At 44.6% G+C, this 17,006-nt stretch overlaps 1 protein-coding gene across 1 annotated transcript; it reads right to left on the reverse strand.

Moving 5' to 3' along the window:
- Positions 1 to 11,173: 11,173 nt before the first annotated feature.
- On the reverse strand, positions 11,174 to 16,973 carry LOC149274873 (RIB43A-like with coiled-coils protein 2). The gene is made up of 7 exons (XM_089505158.1): positions 16,857 to 16,973; positions 15,530 to 15,611; positions 15,066 to 15,410; positions 13,924 to 14,042; positions 12,119 to 12,346; positions 11,815 to 11,981; positions 11,174 to 11,255 (listed from the first exon to the last, which is right to left on the reverse strand). The coding sequence occupies exons 1-7, from the start codon at positions 16,971 to 16,973 to the stop codon at positions 11,174 to 11,176; spliced, it is 1,140 nt and encodes a 379-aa protein (XP_089361284.1).
- Positions 16,974 to 17,006: the final 33 nt, after the last annotated feature.

Here is a 17,006-nt window from a genome sequence, read left to right on the forward strand (position 1 = left end):
ACTAGACACATTAAGACATGGACAATAACACTAACCAAAACTAACACACTTACAAACCCAAACACAATCACACACACTAACATACCCGCACACACACAATCACACACATTAACGTTCCTAGACTCACACAGTCACTCCGTCTCCTCCTTGAAATTATGGGCATTAAGTGCTAAGTCCCTACTTAATTCGGGCTGACCTCTTTATCCCTACCCCCAGAGCATGCACTCATCTTTTTGGTGGGGTCAGTTACCCCCCCCCCTGCAACCACCCAAGCATCACGGAAGGAAGAGGGACACAGAGGGACTGACCAAACCAAACAGGCACACTTGGTAGGTATGAAACCAGAAATGACTGAGAGGTCGATGCTGTTTGATCCACATTCTGAGAAGGTACGTATAGAAAGTTGTATATCTGAGGCTGAGGTCCATTTAGTTTTCGACAGTGGCGACTCTAGAAACAATATACAGAGGGGGCACACAAGATACCACAGTCAAACTGGGGGCGCATTCATAATTTCCAAAAGTAATGTGCTATGGAATTATACTTTTGTTATTGGGCTAAAATAATACTTGATCATTCAACATGGGAAGCCTGAAGCCACAACTGAGTGCGATTAATCCTTCAAATAAATATTATAAGACAATAAATAACTTTTCCACTAAATGATTTCAGGGCTTTGAAGTCCCCTGAGGTCACTACAACTTCAGGAGGGCATTTTATCTCTGGATAAATATAAATTAAATAATTCCTACTGTAAGTTAAGTGCCAGGAAACAGATGACCAAACACACACACCAACACAGGCTCTGCCACACCGACACCCAGACACACACACCAGGACAGGCTCTGCCACACCGACAACCATACACACACACACACACCAGGACAGGCTCTGCCACACAGACACCCACACACATCAGGACAGGCTCTGCCACACCCACACACCAGGACAGGCTCTGACACACCCACATCCAAACACACACACACCAGGACAGGCTCTGACACCCAAACACACACCCTAGGACAGGCTCTGCCACACTGACAACCGAACACACACCAGGACAGGCTCTGTCACACCAACACCTATACACACACCGCCGTGGACAGGCTCTGCTACACTGATAACCAAAAATACACAAACAGCAGGACACAATCCACGTCACAGACGTCTACATCAGGTATAGATCAATTGGAATTCACATAAAAACACGTCATTAAAAGGTATATTTAAAACCCCCTAAATTACAGGCATAGATCACAGGTTGCACACCCCAAAGCCTGCCCTGGCGTCCACACTGCCCACACAGCAATCACACTCCTATCATACCCAGGCAACCAGTAAATGCTGGTACCTAGGCATGATGGGACTGTGCTTGCTGTTAGCAATCACACACCTATCATGCCAGGTCAGCCAGTACATGCTGGTACAGGGTGGCTGTAAGTGATGTGTAGACCCCACACTGCTGGCAGCATCAATACACAAGGGGGGCAGCTAGCTAGGTTTCAGCATGTACTGGCTGACTTGGCATGATAGGAGTGTGATTGCTAACAGCAATCAAAGTCCCATCATGCCTAGGTTCCAGCACTTACACATCCAACCAGTAAATGCTGGAACCTAGGCATGATGGGACTGTGATTGCTGTTAGCAATCACACTCCTATCATGCCAAGTCAGCCAGTACATGCTGGTACAGGGTGGCTGTAAGTGATGTCCAGACCCCATACTGCTGGCAGCATCAATACACAAGGGGGGGCAGCTAGCTAGGTTTCAGCATGTACTGGCTGACTTGGCATGATAGGAGTGTGATTGCTAACAGCTAACATGCTATCACACCCACACTCATTCATTCATATACTCATTCATTCACAGATTAATTCCCTCAATCACGCATACTCATTCAAACACCCTCCCCACCCCCTTACCTGCACTGCAGCTCCTCGATGCCCCTCACAGACTTCAGCAGGGGGCGCGGCCTCCCTCTGCGTTCTCTGGTACTGCACAGAGGAAGCAGGACTGGAGCAGAGTCATGTGATGTCACGTGAACACTGCTAGGTTCCGCTTCCTCTATGCAGTACAGAAGACCCTCCCACAGGTAAGTAGCCTGGCTCGAGGTGCGGCCCACGTAGGATCGGTTGCCCTGGCTGCCGATCCTACGCGGGCCGCACCCTCTCTCTCCTCCGCATTAAAAAAAACACGGGATTTAAAGTCGCATGGCGACTTTATTCCAAATTCGGCAGAGGGACAACAGGGGGGGCAAGGATTAACCTAGGGGGGGCAATTGCCCCCCCTGTAGCGACGCCACTGGTTTTGGATTTGCTGTTTTTCGCACCCCTGGGGGGGGTTGCTGTCGGGTTTCAGTGACCCGGAATAAAGATGGCAGATTGCTTCTGTGCGAGAACGGGATGTGTAGAGCGGACGATTCCTGGGTCCGACGCAGACCCTTAATTTAGTCAAGCTGCTCCTGCGTGAGATCAGACGGGCCCTGAAACCCTGCCGGGAACACGCTGCCCATCACGCCGAGCCGACTCACATGTGGAGAGATTAGTCTGAAACTTTCATTAAAACAATAATTTGTCTTCAAAATTACGAGGATTTTGGTTTTTTGCCCATAATGGAAGCCCTGAGGCTGGATAGGGGGGAGAGTGTGATGATAAGGAGGAAACATTAGAAAACACTAAGGAAACGACAATCCAGATTAGGGGGGTAATAAGGCTCTGCGACCTCATGTTGGTAGTAAGCAGGTTTTACTCTACTGAGAGGGTGGTAGATAAGTGGAACAGCCTCCTAGCAGAGGTGGTAGAGGGTAATACAGTGAGGGTATTAAACATGCATGGGATAGACATACGGCTCCTGAATCTAAGACGAGACCAACGACTACCCAATGATTAAGGTTTGAGTCTTTACAGCAGGAGAAACGGGCGACTAGACGGGGGCCGGATGGGGCCGATCTGCCGGCAGGTTCTTAATTTCTGTTTCTCGTCCTGCCTTTGGCTCCCTTTCTTGTGTTATTGGGGGGGGGGTCTCATTTTGCCCTTTGCTTCCAATCCAAACTAGATTAGGGGCACTTTTGTTTCAAAGGGTGTGGTAAGAGGTGTGGCTTGGGGCGGGGTTATTTGTAAAACCAGCATTTAGAAGAAGAATAATGGGTTTTATTTACCCCGTCTAATTTATAAAGCCGAAAAGAGGGGCATCAGGGGGAGGAAAGCATTTAGGGTCTTAGGAGGGACTGGCCAAAGTAAACATGGACAGCTGGAAGGTATGATGCATAGGGAAATTAACATAAAGGCAGCCCAAGTTACATCATTGGGCAAATCAAGGGACCCTGCTGTGGATGTCATACATGAATATTCCGTGTGGCCCCTGTGTGTGGCCCCTGGGTGTACAGTAAGGGGGTCTTAGTGAGTGAGATATCTGGGGTCCGAGAAACGGATTCCTCTCTAAATTATAAAAACAGACGATCGAATCTGAAATGAAGGTTAGCGATGAGGTCACAGATGGAACGGGTCATATTACAGGAATTCCAGTTACCGGCTCCATATATTTAATAGGATTTGGGGGTCGGGGAAGCGCTCGGCCATTGAACGTTTCTAATCCGACACACGGGGGGCAGCTCGCTGCGTATTTTTACTTCCAATTTTGGCCAAAAAGGATCAAGATTTAGGATTTTCTCGATTGATACATTGTATTTTATCTCCTAGAGTGCCAGCATGGCTGAATGATTTATATGGCGCCATCGTAGTCCGCAGCGCTGTACAATGGATAAACAGGACAAAGAGTCTATCTCATAACAATTTGGATTTGCGGAAGCCGAAGGTGAGAAGGGGCTCTGCTCCAAGAGCTTACAATCTATGCCTTAAGCAAACGACCCCTTGTGACCTCCTCGCCGGCCCCTAACTACGATATTGAGTTAAAGAAGTGCCCCCTGTTCCTCAGTCTTGTTGTAATCGCCCCCAAAAGGAGCCCCTTGAAATTTGGGCAAAAGCTTGGCTTGGGCTCCCGCCAGAGCTGATAAAAAACAGAAAGAAAAGTTGCACCTCTCTGCCACATTTTTGGGAGTGTGAGTCTCCTTGTAAAGGTTGGGGGCAGCGGTGGGATCTCGCACCCCCCCCTTCTCTTCGCACGTCCCCTGGAACAGCCTCCGTGACGATCCGAAAAAGAGAAATGTGACCCCCAGGTGGCTGTAATTGGCAACAGATTGGGGGCTATAAGAATGTACGTGAATATCTGTACCTTACAGAGACCGAGTGAGATGGAAAGTCACGTAGGCTTTCGAGACCTCAGAGGTCCCTTCTTCGGATGTAGGAGGACATTACCTATTTTCTCTTGAAAGATACCCATATCTGTAAAGTCTGCAGTGTCTTAAATGGACAGTCTACTGCCCTGAACAGCTGCACCAAAGTCAATGCACTGGATTAGCATCTACCACTTCTGCTGGGAGGCGGTTCCACTTATCTACCACCCTCTCAGTAAATCCACCAGGAGACTTTGTTACAAGATCCAGCGAGCCGAGGATTCGGGGTCTTCTTTCTGTGTCGAGTCCGACACTGGTCAGCTCTATACCTCGGAAGTCTCCCCGTCAGATGGTTCTCGTTAACTCTCATCCCTCCTGGCAGCGTTGAAAGGATATTTCTACTTGTTTTTTTTCACAAGAGAAATCTGCGTCTCGTTTGACCCCCCCCCCCCGAAATGTATCATTTAATCGAGATCTTTCCTTGGCTCGGAATTCGCCGTCTCGCCTCTGTTTACAACTCGCTTAAGACGGCTGCTAATCAGCGCTGGATCCGCGCCCGACCAACGCCGAATCCCTCCGAGCCTCGCGCGGCGCAACGAAACAGCAGAACCCAGACGCTTTACTGCGAAGTCAATTCATCAGTTAATCTGCAATAAAACAATGCAGAAAGATGACGTTTTCAGTGTAAAAAATGATGTGTTTAAAAGCTTCAAACAACAGAAATGGAGGGTAACAACGTAACCCCCAGCGCTGTATACAGTAATATAACCCCCCCAGCGCTGTATACATTAATATAACCCCCCAGCGCTGTATACAGTAATATAACCCCCAGTGCTGTATACAGTAATATAACCCCCCAGCGCTGTATACAGTAATATAACCCCCAGCGCTGTATACAGTAATATAACCCCCCCAGCGCTGTATACAGTAATATAACCCCCCAGCGCTGTATACAGTAATATAACCCCCAGCGCTGTATACAGTAATACAACCCTCCAGCGCGGTATACAGTAATATAACCCCCAGCGCTGTATACAGTAATATAACCCCCCCAGCGCTGTATACAGTAATATAACCCCCAGCGCTGTATACAGTAATATAACCCCAGCGCTGTATACAGTAATATAACCCCCAGCGCTGTATACAGTAATATAACCCCCAGCGCTGTATACAGTAATATAACCCCCAGCGATGTATACAGTAATATAACCCCCAGCGCTGTATAGAGTAATATAACCCCCCAGCGCTGTATACCGTAATATAACCCCCCCCCAGCGCTGTATACAGTAATATAACCCCCCAGGGCTGTATACAGTAATATAACCCCCAGCACTGTATACAGTAATATAACCCCCAGCGCTGTATACAGTAATATAACCCCCAGCGCTGTATACAGTAATATAACCCCCAGCGATGTATACAGTAATATAACCCCCAGCGCTGTATACAGTAATATAACCCCCCAGCGCTGTATACAGTAATATAACCCCCAGCGCTGTATACAGTAATATAACCCTCCAGCACGGTATACAGTAATATAACCCCCAGCGCTGTATACAGTAAATATAACCCCCAGCGATGTATACAGTAATATAACCCCCAGCGCTGTATACAGTAATATAACCCCCCAGCGCTGTATACCGTAATATAACCCCCCCAGCGCTGTATACAGTAATATAACCCCCAGCACTGTATACAGTAATATAACCCCCAGCGCTGTATACAGTAATATAACCCCCAGCGCTGTATACAGTAATATAACCCCCAGCACTGTATACAGTAATATAACCCCCAGCGATGTATACAGTAATATAACCCCCAGCGCTGTATACAGTAATATAACCCCCCAGCGCTGTATACAGACCTGGAGTCGCCGTTGCTGTCAGTCATGTGATATTTTGGGTGACTTTCCCGGCTCAAATACCACACTGAGCTGATGCTTTATGGCGATGCAAATGAAGTCCGTTACTCCATAGACTTTCATTAGTCAGAGAGTCTGGCTGAGTGATTTAGACTGAGACGTTTAGTAGATCGGGGGTCAGATAACAGAGCGAGAATCATACAAACGGCTGATATGCAGCTGCCTGAAAACTTTATATTATGGGGCAAAAACGACAACTGGGGTAAAAAGAAAATATTTTTAAAACTTATTTTTGATCAGAAACTAGTAATAAAGATGATTTTAAAGCCGTTTCCAACAATCTCTTGATTGATTGAAAATTGAAAGAAACTTGGCTCAGAATCCCGACCTACAAAACTAATCTCCGCTCAAAAAGGACAACTTTTAGGAAATAATCCAGCCGGGCCGTAGAGGGGGTCCTCCGCTTCCCAGAAATACTTATTATCGGATCTGACGCCTTTTCCCGGTATCTTCCTATAAAATTCCTTTAATAAACAGACGTTACAAAAAGTCATGGAAAAAGAAAAAAATCACGATGATTAATGGAAGAAATCGTTATTGTTTTTGAAATCTCTCGCGGCCCCCGGACTTCCACGCAGATCATTCGTTTGAAATCAGTGATTATATTGGCAGTTTCCGTCTGAGAATGCGATTTCACGGCGGGTTTTGGCCGGAATCTTCAACAAAATAAACCAAAGGTTTCACAACTGCGTCGGATCTCGTAAAGATGAACAAACAAAACTATCGTCTGGGTCCAAGACGAAGATGAATGTCCCCTGCGGCACCAGATGCTTCGATTAACCCTTGTGTTATCTGGCAAAACAGCGCCCAAAGGGTTAAATTGTGGCGCTGGGGGAGTGAAAGGGGAACGATAATGACATAATAAGAGATAATTGGTGAAAACTGTATTTTCATGGTAAAATAAAGTAGGAAAAATTTGGTGATAATTTAGGTTTCAAGGCACCGGGCGGCATCGGGGTAAACGCGCCTTGTTCCTCCCCACGGCAACCGGAATAATCCAGATTATGCCCATCCAAATTCTTAGATTTTACGGTATGTACTAAACATTCATGTGACTTTTTTTTTTACACTTTAATATTAATAAGAAAATTCATTCTGTTATTTTATGACTAGTACCGGAGTCTCGCGTGCCGTCGGCTACAAACAAAAGCCGAGAGAGTCCAGCAAGCGAGCCGCAATCTTCTGTTGGGATCCTAAGGGATCATGGGAAAAAAACAGGAACATTTGCATAAATAATAATAACTTTAAATTAAATAATAATAATAATAATAGCACCAAAGAGAAACTTTTTTTTTTAAATGTGAAATCCAATTTTTGTTTTACATTTTTTTTTTAGTTGCTACATTTTATTTCATCGCCAGATAATAAAGTGATAATTGGGATAAGTTTCCTTCAGCCCATCTGTGAGATTCCTCAGGTCGCTGGAAATTTTTTGTCATCTGGGAATCGGATTTATCTTTATGTGCCCTACACTCGATATTTCAATGCTCCACGCCGTCTGGGAAAAAAAAAGTCGTTCCTCTAAACCGACATAAATATAATTTATTATAAAATTAAAAAAATATAGATATCACCTTAAATAAAAAATAAAAAATTCCTCTTAACGGGCAGGAAAATAATTTACACTAAAATAAAAATGTGACTTTTGCTTCGCTGAAGCCCGTGGATTATTTTCGCTGCTATAAAAGGATAAACCATAGCAGAGGAATGATGTAAATTGGGTTTTCAGCCCAGAAAACTGTACTCATTCTTGGCAAAGTGAAAAGATCACAGTTGGGGTTTTTTTTGGATGTCACAGGGATGCAGAGCAGAAGCTTCAGCTTGCGGCTAATTCTTCATCCAGATAATAGATACAAATAATAATAATAATTACAAATACAACCAAATAATTAAAAAAAAATTAAAGAACGTGTGGGAATAATTTGTAAACATCTGCCAGCCAATAAAATTGTGAGCATTAAAGAAACATTGTTAAATGTTAAGGTATAGCTGCAGCTGCTCATTTCCCCCGTGGTCCAATTATTATTGCCGCTCATTGGCTGCCTGGAGCTGCCAATCAGTGGCAAAATAGCGCTTCCACTGTAAACAATGGGAGCACTTTCTATGTATTTGCACCGGGGTCTGAATAGCCCCGCCCCCTCCCAGCTTACGCTGAGCCAGCGCTGGAACTGATTGGTGGAAACAATAGCACGTCCAGTAAGATGTAAAATAGCTGGGGTGGGGAAAGGGGCAAATGCACGTGGGGGGGGGGCAATCTGTAAAAGTGCAAAAGGGGGCATCGCGGAAATTTAAAGGGACCTCTCAGCTCGGCGTTAAAGTGCCTCTGATGGTTGGAACGTCCCTTTAATGTCACATCTGAGATAAAACCATAAATACACCAAATACCAAAAAAAAAGCCTAAAAATAGTTTTGTTTTATTTTTAAATTGTTAATATTTATATTTTTCAGCTGTGAGGCCCACCGAAGAGCCGTTGCATTTCACGTTATTTATTCTTCTTTTCTTGCGGCTAAAATTAGCTTTTAAAAAATAGGTAAATTGTTAATATTTTTATTTAAAATGCAACGATATAAATTATTATTTTTTTTATAACTTTTGAACGCCGTCTTCTCATTGGAAACTGATTCAGATGAGTAAAAGGATTAACAAGCCTGAGTCTGATCTTTTTTTGTTTGATCTGATAAATTTATTTACCCATAAGCTAAGTGACCTACTTGCCGGCAGAAGTATTCATGTTTGGCGTTAATCCTGTCCATCGCGCAGCTTCTTAGGAAGGATCAAAGGCATGCGGTCTGCCGGTCGTCATCGAATGTAATTATAATCAGTGGTCTCGGCTGGTTCCTGTGCGAGTTAATGGGAAGTTGTGCAAAACATCACCCTGAGGACATTTAAACATCCAAAGGATACAACCAAACTGTAAGTAATGTAATGTAAGGAAGTTTTACTGTACTGAGAGGGTGGTGGATAAGTGGAACAGCCTCCCAGCAGAGGAGGTAGAGGGTAATACCGTGAGGGTATTAAACATGCATGGGACAGACATACGGCTCCTGAATCTAAGACGAGACCTACGACTGGTTAAGGTTTGAGTCGTTACAGCAGGAGAAAAGGGGGACTAGACGGGGGCCAGATGGGGCCGATCCGCCGGAAGGTTCTATGAATCTATGTAGATTTAGAGGTCGCAGTGAGACAGGGGGGTTGGAAATGCATTGCTTGCAGCACTGGCATACGAAGGGTCTATGTTTTAGGAGGTATAGCGAGCCCTGGTTGCCAGAGCTTACACTCTAAAGAGATGCGGAAAGCTGATTAACAAGGGTGGGGGGACTATTAAAATAGGGCACAATTATGTTAACAACGTTTTATCTGTTTTTGTTTTTTTATTTGTCTACTAGAGATTTACTGAATCGATGGATCTTTCCGGTACGAGACCGGCGAGGACTCTCCTAATCTGCGCATACACCGTCCTCTTTCTTGCGTTGCTCTCGTGTGCGAGCTATACCTGCCTCTTCATCGTTATATTCGCATCCAAACTGCTCTATGGCTGCCACTGAATGCATATTAGAACGCACGGGGGCAAAAGAGACAGCTGTCATACAGCCCCTAGGCGTGGAGTGCTGATCAGTGACAGCCAGCTTGCTTTATGTAATGCTCTGTACAGCTACGGTCTGTAAATTGCGTGTTTTCAGCTTTAGGCCTTTTTTTTTATCGCACCTTGTAATATTGCTATTAAATCCCAGCGTGTTTAAAGCATTTGGATCGGATGCAGAGTCTTTCCTGCTTGTTTGAGTTTTACAAATGATGATGTCACAGCCATCGTGGGCTCTGGCAGACGATCATGGCCTGCATGCGTGTGAACAGAGGTCATCATCACGTGACGCACGTCTGTTTTCTTTCTGTCCGAACTGGCAAAATGAATTAAGTAAGAAAGGAAACTTTTTTTATTTTTTATTATTGAATATTTTAATGGAGCTTCTACCCGGTATTCGCTCCATTAACCAGGCCTCCCGGAGTGCTTCTGCAAAAGGGCGGAGCCTCTGCACATACCCTCTCTCCTGATTAGAGGACTGTGGAGAGGCTTTCCTTGTGGAGTGCGCCATGGCTCCGCCCTTTCTCTGCGAATCCATCAGCATTATTCTGGCCTCTAGGAGCACTTCGACAAAAGGGCGGAGCCCTGGGGACAGCCTCTCCCCGTCCCTCCAATCTTCGGAGAGGGTGTGTGCGGAGGCTCCGCCCTTTTGCTGAAGCTGGTTTACGGAGCTGATACCGGGAAGAAGCGGACGAAGAAAGAAGACAGAAGACCAAGAAGAAGCAAGAGAAAAAGGAGAGCTGTGGAAAGGAGGACAGGGACACAAAAACGGTCAGCGGAGATGGCAGGAAGACATTGAGAGAGAGAGTGTGAGTAAGACTGTATGAGAGCGTGAGAGAAGGGGAAAAGTACCAAAATCCAAACAAAAACTCAGAGCTCTCTGCTTCGTTTTTGCTTGCTTCATTGGGGGTCCCCCCTTGTTTTTAGGACATTTGTGTGAATTAACGAAATTGGCAAATTTTGTTTAAATTACAAATTGAACGCCATCTGTAAAAACGAACACTTGAGGATTTGTGACGGCTTTAAACACTACAAATGCAGCCCACATGACACAAGGGGGGTAGATTCAATCCATTTGGGGTGAAGATGGTTTAATAGAAATATTTCACCTGAACGCGGAAGGCGATTTCAGCCCAAAACGTACCAACACTGCGAACTTTAAACTCTGCGACACACATGATGAGTAAGGAATAAATTTACTCGCACAGTTCCAAGTTCATAAAGTTGAAATAAGTTACGGGAAAAGCAGATGTATTCCTCCCCGCCAACCCTCTGCCGCGGAACAGGAACATAATACACTGAAATTCACATTTATTCAGATAAAATAATATAGATCGTTGCTCGGGTGCAATTGAAGTAAGTGTTAAAGTACGTGTGATGTCATCAGCTTCACTCAAAGCCACTGTTGTGATTTCATAATCAGCAAGGTGACCTCTGACCTTCACCGACTTGTAGTGTTGAACTGTTTAAAATAATCAGCCGTCGGGGTATTAGAAAACACTTCTCTCTCCATGTAGATCTTTCTGTAAATGGAAAATAAAAATGGTTAGTTAGGCTTTAAATAATATTTCAATACTTTATGTAGGGAAAAAAATGCCATGATAGTCGCAGTACTGTACATTTCTGTCTCGTAAAATAAAATAAAAATTAATAGAAAAATACAATTTTAAGTTTCCTAAACACAATTTTTTCCCCATAAAATTCCAATGTCAAGAACAACAATTAATGCTGTTTAAATTGTGGGCAATATATAAAGAAGAGATTATTAATTATTATTATTTCTTATTTATATAGTTGTAAAATCTGCATTAATAATAATAATATTCAAAATGTACAATTCTCATCTTCTCCACCAACCTTAACTGTTGTATTAATGGAACGTTTATTAATATTGTGTAAAAACTGTGGGCATTATACAAATAATAGGTAAAAAAAATAAATATATATATATATAATAATAATAAAAATAATCAGAACTGTGATTCTTACAGAAAAATATGTGGCGAATTTTGCGACATTAAGGAACCTCCAATAATCAGTTCCTGGCCTGATGGTTTAAGTGTCTTGGATGCGGATACTTACTGTGCTTTGTGTGCTTGCGCGAGCTGGGTGTTCAGGTGATCCTGCACTTTGCGCAGCTCCCGTTCCTGGCGTTTTTGCTGTCTTTCTAACAGCAGCATCGCCCTGGCCTCCTGGACCCTCCGCCGATCGAGCTCAGCCTCACTCAGTCTCTCTTCCTCCTTCAGCCTCTGCCGCAGAAAAAAAAAAAACAGGTCAAATAACCCAAAACGTGTTTAAAAGTCTCTTATCTATCAACACAAAGCCGCCTGGAAGTGAACTCCACATCTTTATTGCCCTCCCTGTAGCAACAAACGAGACCCCCTACCATCTTCTCCTGTATCTGCTGCTGCTGAACAGCTTTGATTTCTTCCAGCTGCTCGGGGCTCATTCCTTTCCAGCGATCAGGGGCCACTCGGTGAGGACCAAAAGCACTCGCCGCTTGATCAGGATTCTCAGACAGCAGATCTCCTTCCGAGAGGTTGGAGATTTCCGCTGAGTTGTCTTCAGTCTCCTTTTTCCTCTCCAGCCTTTTTCTCTCCGTGGTCTCCTCGGCCTGTAAATAACACACGCAGGTCGGTCGTTAGACACGTTAGGAGGTGGCTTGCCGTGGCCGCGACCCAACATGCCCATCGGTCGGCACGTGGACTAGATGTGTTCCCACTCCTGGGTTTTAAACGCAGACCAAGTTTGACTTTACTGAGAGGGTGGTAGGTAAGTGGAACAGCCTCCCAGCAGAAGTGGTAGAGACCAACGACTGATTAAGGTTTGACATTTGTAAAAAAGAAGCAGACTAGAGGATCTGCCCCAAATTCTAGGTTTCTAGGAAACAAATTAAAGAAAAAATGAATTTAAAGGCAGCTAAACGTTTGTTTTCCTGCGGCCGTTTCTGTCCCTTTAATTCCTCCCCAGACATCCGTAACGCATCAGCTTGTTGACTCAAATTTACTGCGGCTGTCATTACTCGCAACATCTGAAAGCCGCTTCGCCCGGACGCCGGGTCGTCAACTGCAAGGATTAAAGCCGACAATTACCTGGGGGACTGCGCTTCCACCTAAATACAGGGCGCACACATGTCTTTTAACGAGGGGCTGCTGATAGACACGCGGAAGCACTTAGACACGCGTGTGGCGGCCAAAGACCGAGACAGCCCTGATTACCGAGACGTCCCTTAATAACGTCCCGTTGGAAGAAAATAATGACATCATTCTTACATAACAGTGACCCGGGTCCAGGGAAAACATTCCAGAACAGCGGCGGATCTAATCCCAGAGACCTGTAACCGAGGTCACCAGATTGCGCAATACTTTTCGCAAAACAATTGTGTTCTTTTTTTGTTTTTTTTTTATTATTTTTTTTCCAATTTGGGGATTTTAAAAAAAAAAAGTTTCGCAATGAACAAAAGGTGATGAAATGGCAAACCACCCCTGCGTTATAACTCGTGGAAATGTAATATGCCGATCCCGAGAGCTGAGAAAAGCAAGAATGCTGACCCCCCCCACACACTTTTTTTTCTTTGTTTTAGAATGAATCATTGCGGTAATAACGCTCTTTTATAAGCGTGTTTTAACCCTGAAATCTCTTCCATAATACTTTAGCCCCATTTGGCCCCCGTCTAGTCGCCCCGTTTCTCCTGCTGTAACGACTCAAACTTTAATCAGTCGTTGGTCTCGTCTTAGATTCAGGAGCCGTATGTCTATCCCATGCATGTTTAATACCCTCACTGTATTACCATCTACCACCTCTGCTGGGAGGCTGTTCCACTTATCTACCACCCTCTCAGTAAAGCAAAACTTCCTTCCATAGATAAGTTATCTTCTTTTAACATTTATTTTCATATTTTTAGGGCAATCACTCTCCTATTAATTAAGTCATGAAAGGGGTCATGAAAGTTTTTCGGGTCTCCAAGTTGTATGTAATAATTTGGATTCCTTACTAGATTAATGGCACCAATCGATCTATTGGGCTTCACGTAAAATAAAAAAAGGGATCCTGATTCAAAGTTTGGAAAATTGTCTTATTACCATAGCAACGGTGTTAATGGTGCTAGCAGCAGGGACATTTTATTGGTTGATCTGATGATATGAAGACTCTTTTAAATATATCCCTTATTGCGTTTTCTCTGCTAATTACCTGGGCTTTATTAAAATCCTTTGTGAAAACGCACATAGCTTTTCTTGCATTTTCCTCCATTTTCTGTAATTCCAATGCCTTTTGGTCGAATTCGATTCTCATCTTGTCGTAGAGACTTTCTGCAGTGTGAGAGGAGAGGGATGATTTAGGAGACGGAGAAACACCGAGATATGAACTGCACGGGGGGGGGGGGGGGGGGGGGGGTTGTCTACAATATACGGGGAGCCGGCTGGTGTTCCTTGTTTGTCCTTTTGTCCCCGATCTCCTGTCAGCCGGTAACGCTTCACTTACTATTTCTCACTCACATAAAAGGACTTCACTCTTTATTCATTAACATCGCCATAAAGCATCAGCTCAGTGTGGTGTTTGAGCCAGGAAATCACCCAAAATGTCACATAACTGACAACAATGGCGCTGGGGGGTTATATTACTGTATACAGCGCTGGGGGTTATATTACTGTATACAGCACTGGGGGGTTATATTACTGTATACAGCGCTGGGGGTTATATCACTGTATACAGCGCTGGGGGTTATATCACTGTATACAGCGCTAGGGGGTTATATTACTGTATACAGCGCTGGGGGTTATATCACTGTATACAGCGCTAGGGGGTTATATTACTGTATACAGCGCTGGGGGTTATATTACTGTATACAGCGCTGGGGGTTATATTACTGTATACAGCGCTGGGGGTTATATTACTGTATACAGCGCTGGGGGTTATATTACTGTATACAGCGCTGGGTGTTATATTACTGTATACAGCGCTGGGGGGTTATATTACTGTATACAGCGCTGGGGGTTATATTACTGTATACAGCGCTGGGGGGTTATATTACTGTATACAGCGCTGGGGGGTTATATTACTGTATACAGCGCTGGGGGTTATATTACTGTATACAGCGCTGGGGGTTATATTACTGTATACAGCGCTGGGGGGTTATATTACTGTATACAGCGCTGGGGGGTTATATTACTGTATACAGCGCTGGGGGGTTATATTACTGTATACAGCGCTGGGGGGTTATATTACTGTATACAGCGCTGGGGGGGGTATATTACTGTATACAGCGCTGGGGGTTCAAGGCCAGGGCTCACATGTATGTTTAGTAAAGGTGGAAACCCTTTCAGGAATGTTACCGGTCATCTTGTGCTCCTCTAACGTCTTCGCCCACTCTTGCTGCTGCTGCAGAGACCATTCCCGCAGCTGTTCCTGTTGCTCTTTTTTCCTGTTCTTCTCCTTTAAATCTTCTCCCATGAGAATCTGAACGCCTGAGACGCTGCAGCGAGGGTCCGAGTCGCACACTCGCGCAGGGACGTCCTTCTTCAAACCCTGTGGGTCATACAAGTCAAACTCCCTGCGGTCCTCTCTCTTCTGGAAGTGCAGACGGAACTCGCCGATGGCTTCATTCAGCTTCCGGATGTCTTCCTTCTGACGCTCGTCCAGCAGACAGGCGATTTGGTCATTCTGGATGATTTCTGCATCTTGAAGTGAACAAGAATAAAATAAAAAATCAGCTCAATTCACACCGTAATACTTTCATCAGGCTCTACTTACCCCAAAATGTGAACATTTTTATTATAAAGGGGAGTGTTTTCCTTACCATACGCTTCTTGTCTTTCATTTTCAATTTCTTTATACACTTTTTTATCATGAATTTGAACGTCCAACGCCTGCTTGTCAATCTAGTAAAGAATAAAGACAAAATCCAAGTTACAACATAAACAAAAGATATAATAAATAAATAGCTACAGTTTATGATGCACAATCAATGCTGATTGGCATACATATTCCATTCTTTGGACATTTTTATATATATACACTACCGTTCAAAAGTTTGAGGTCACTTTGAAAGTTCCTTGCTTTTGAGCGAAAAACCAATTTTGCCCATTAAAATAACATGAAATGGGTCAGAAATTCAGCGCAGACGGAGTTAATGTTGTAAATGACTATTGTAGCTGGAAACGGCTGATTTTTAATGCAATCTCTTCCATCACTCCTGGGTCTCAATGACACTTTGCGTTCGCTGATCCAAATTTAAGTTTAAAAGGCTAATTGATGGTAAGAAAACCCTTTTGCAATTATGTTACAGCCAGAAATATCCTTGTTTTCCTTGAAAAGGAATCCCTGATAATGATTAACGGATTATTTGCAAATAGCTACTATCCTCCAGGGAAGTTTGCAGCTTTGTGGATAAGGCAGAACGATCATTAAAGGGACAGTCCTGCAGTCCATGCAGCCGCATGTAACGAAAAATACATATTAAAGAATCATTATTCAGGTCAAAGAAACCCCCTCCATTGAGAAACGTTCCTGCCAGTTGTGCCGGCTAATCGCTAGCAGAAAGCGCTCGCATCATGGGGGCCAGAGCGAGCCTGCAATGGAGCGAACTGGAATTAAGTATAGCGGCAGAACATGTCTACTGTAAAGCAAGGAGCTGGGACACTGAACGAGATCACATGGATGGATGGAGAGGGTTCTGATGAATCTCTTGCATTTATAAGGAACAAAATACAGAAAGTCACATGATGGCTGGAGTGTCCCTTTAAAAGACCAGAAGGGGCTTATGGGGCGCCATCTAGTGCTGATCACCGGTACAGCAAGCAGAATAAAATACACTTTGGCCAGTATAGATATGTCTAAAACAATCCTGCTCTTAAGTACAAAGTTCCCAAAGCGCCCCAAAAATCCCCGGCCGGATACACGTGTTGCCCCCTTATTTGCACTTGCCTGCTGTTTTATACATAGCACAGGGCAGGGATTACACAGCCCGAGCGCCATTACCATAAGTGTTTCATGCCACAGATGCAGCCCCCTGTTTTTGCAGATCCCCTGCAGCACAGTCCCCATCCCTTGATGCCCCCATGCAGTACAGCTCTGCTCTCTTGCTGCCCCCACGAAGCGCAGCAACCCGTCGCTTTCTGCCTCACCCCGATGGTCCTGACTCTGGCGTTGAAGACCCGCTCCTGCCGCTGCAGCTCGGCCTCCCTTCTACTCTCCCGCAGGGCAGCCTCCTTCAGGTCCACGGGCAGCTGCAGCTTGTGCATGGCGGTACCTGAGGCTTAGCGCAGCTTCACTCC

Source organism: Sceloporus occidentalis, unplaced genomic scaffold, assembly GCF_023333645.1.
Source record: "Sceloporus occidentalis isolate IW3139 unplaced genomic scaffold, rSceOcc1.0.p SCAF_313, whole genome shotgun sequence".
Lineage (NCBI taxonomy): Eukaryota > Metazoa > Chordata > Lepidosauria > Squamata > Phrynosomatidae > Sceloporus > Sceloporus occidentalis.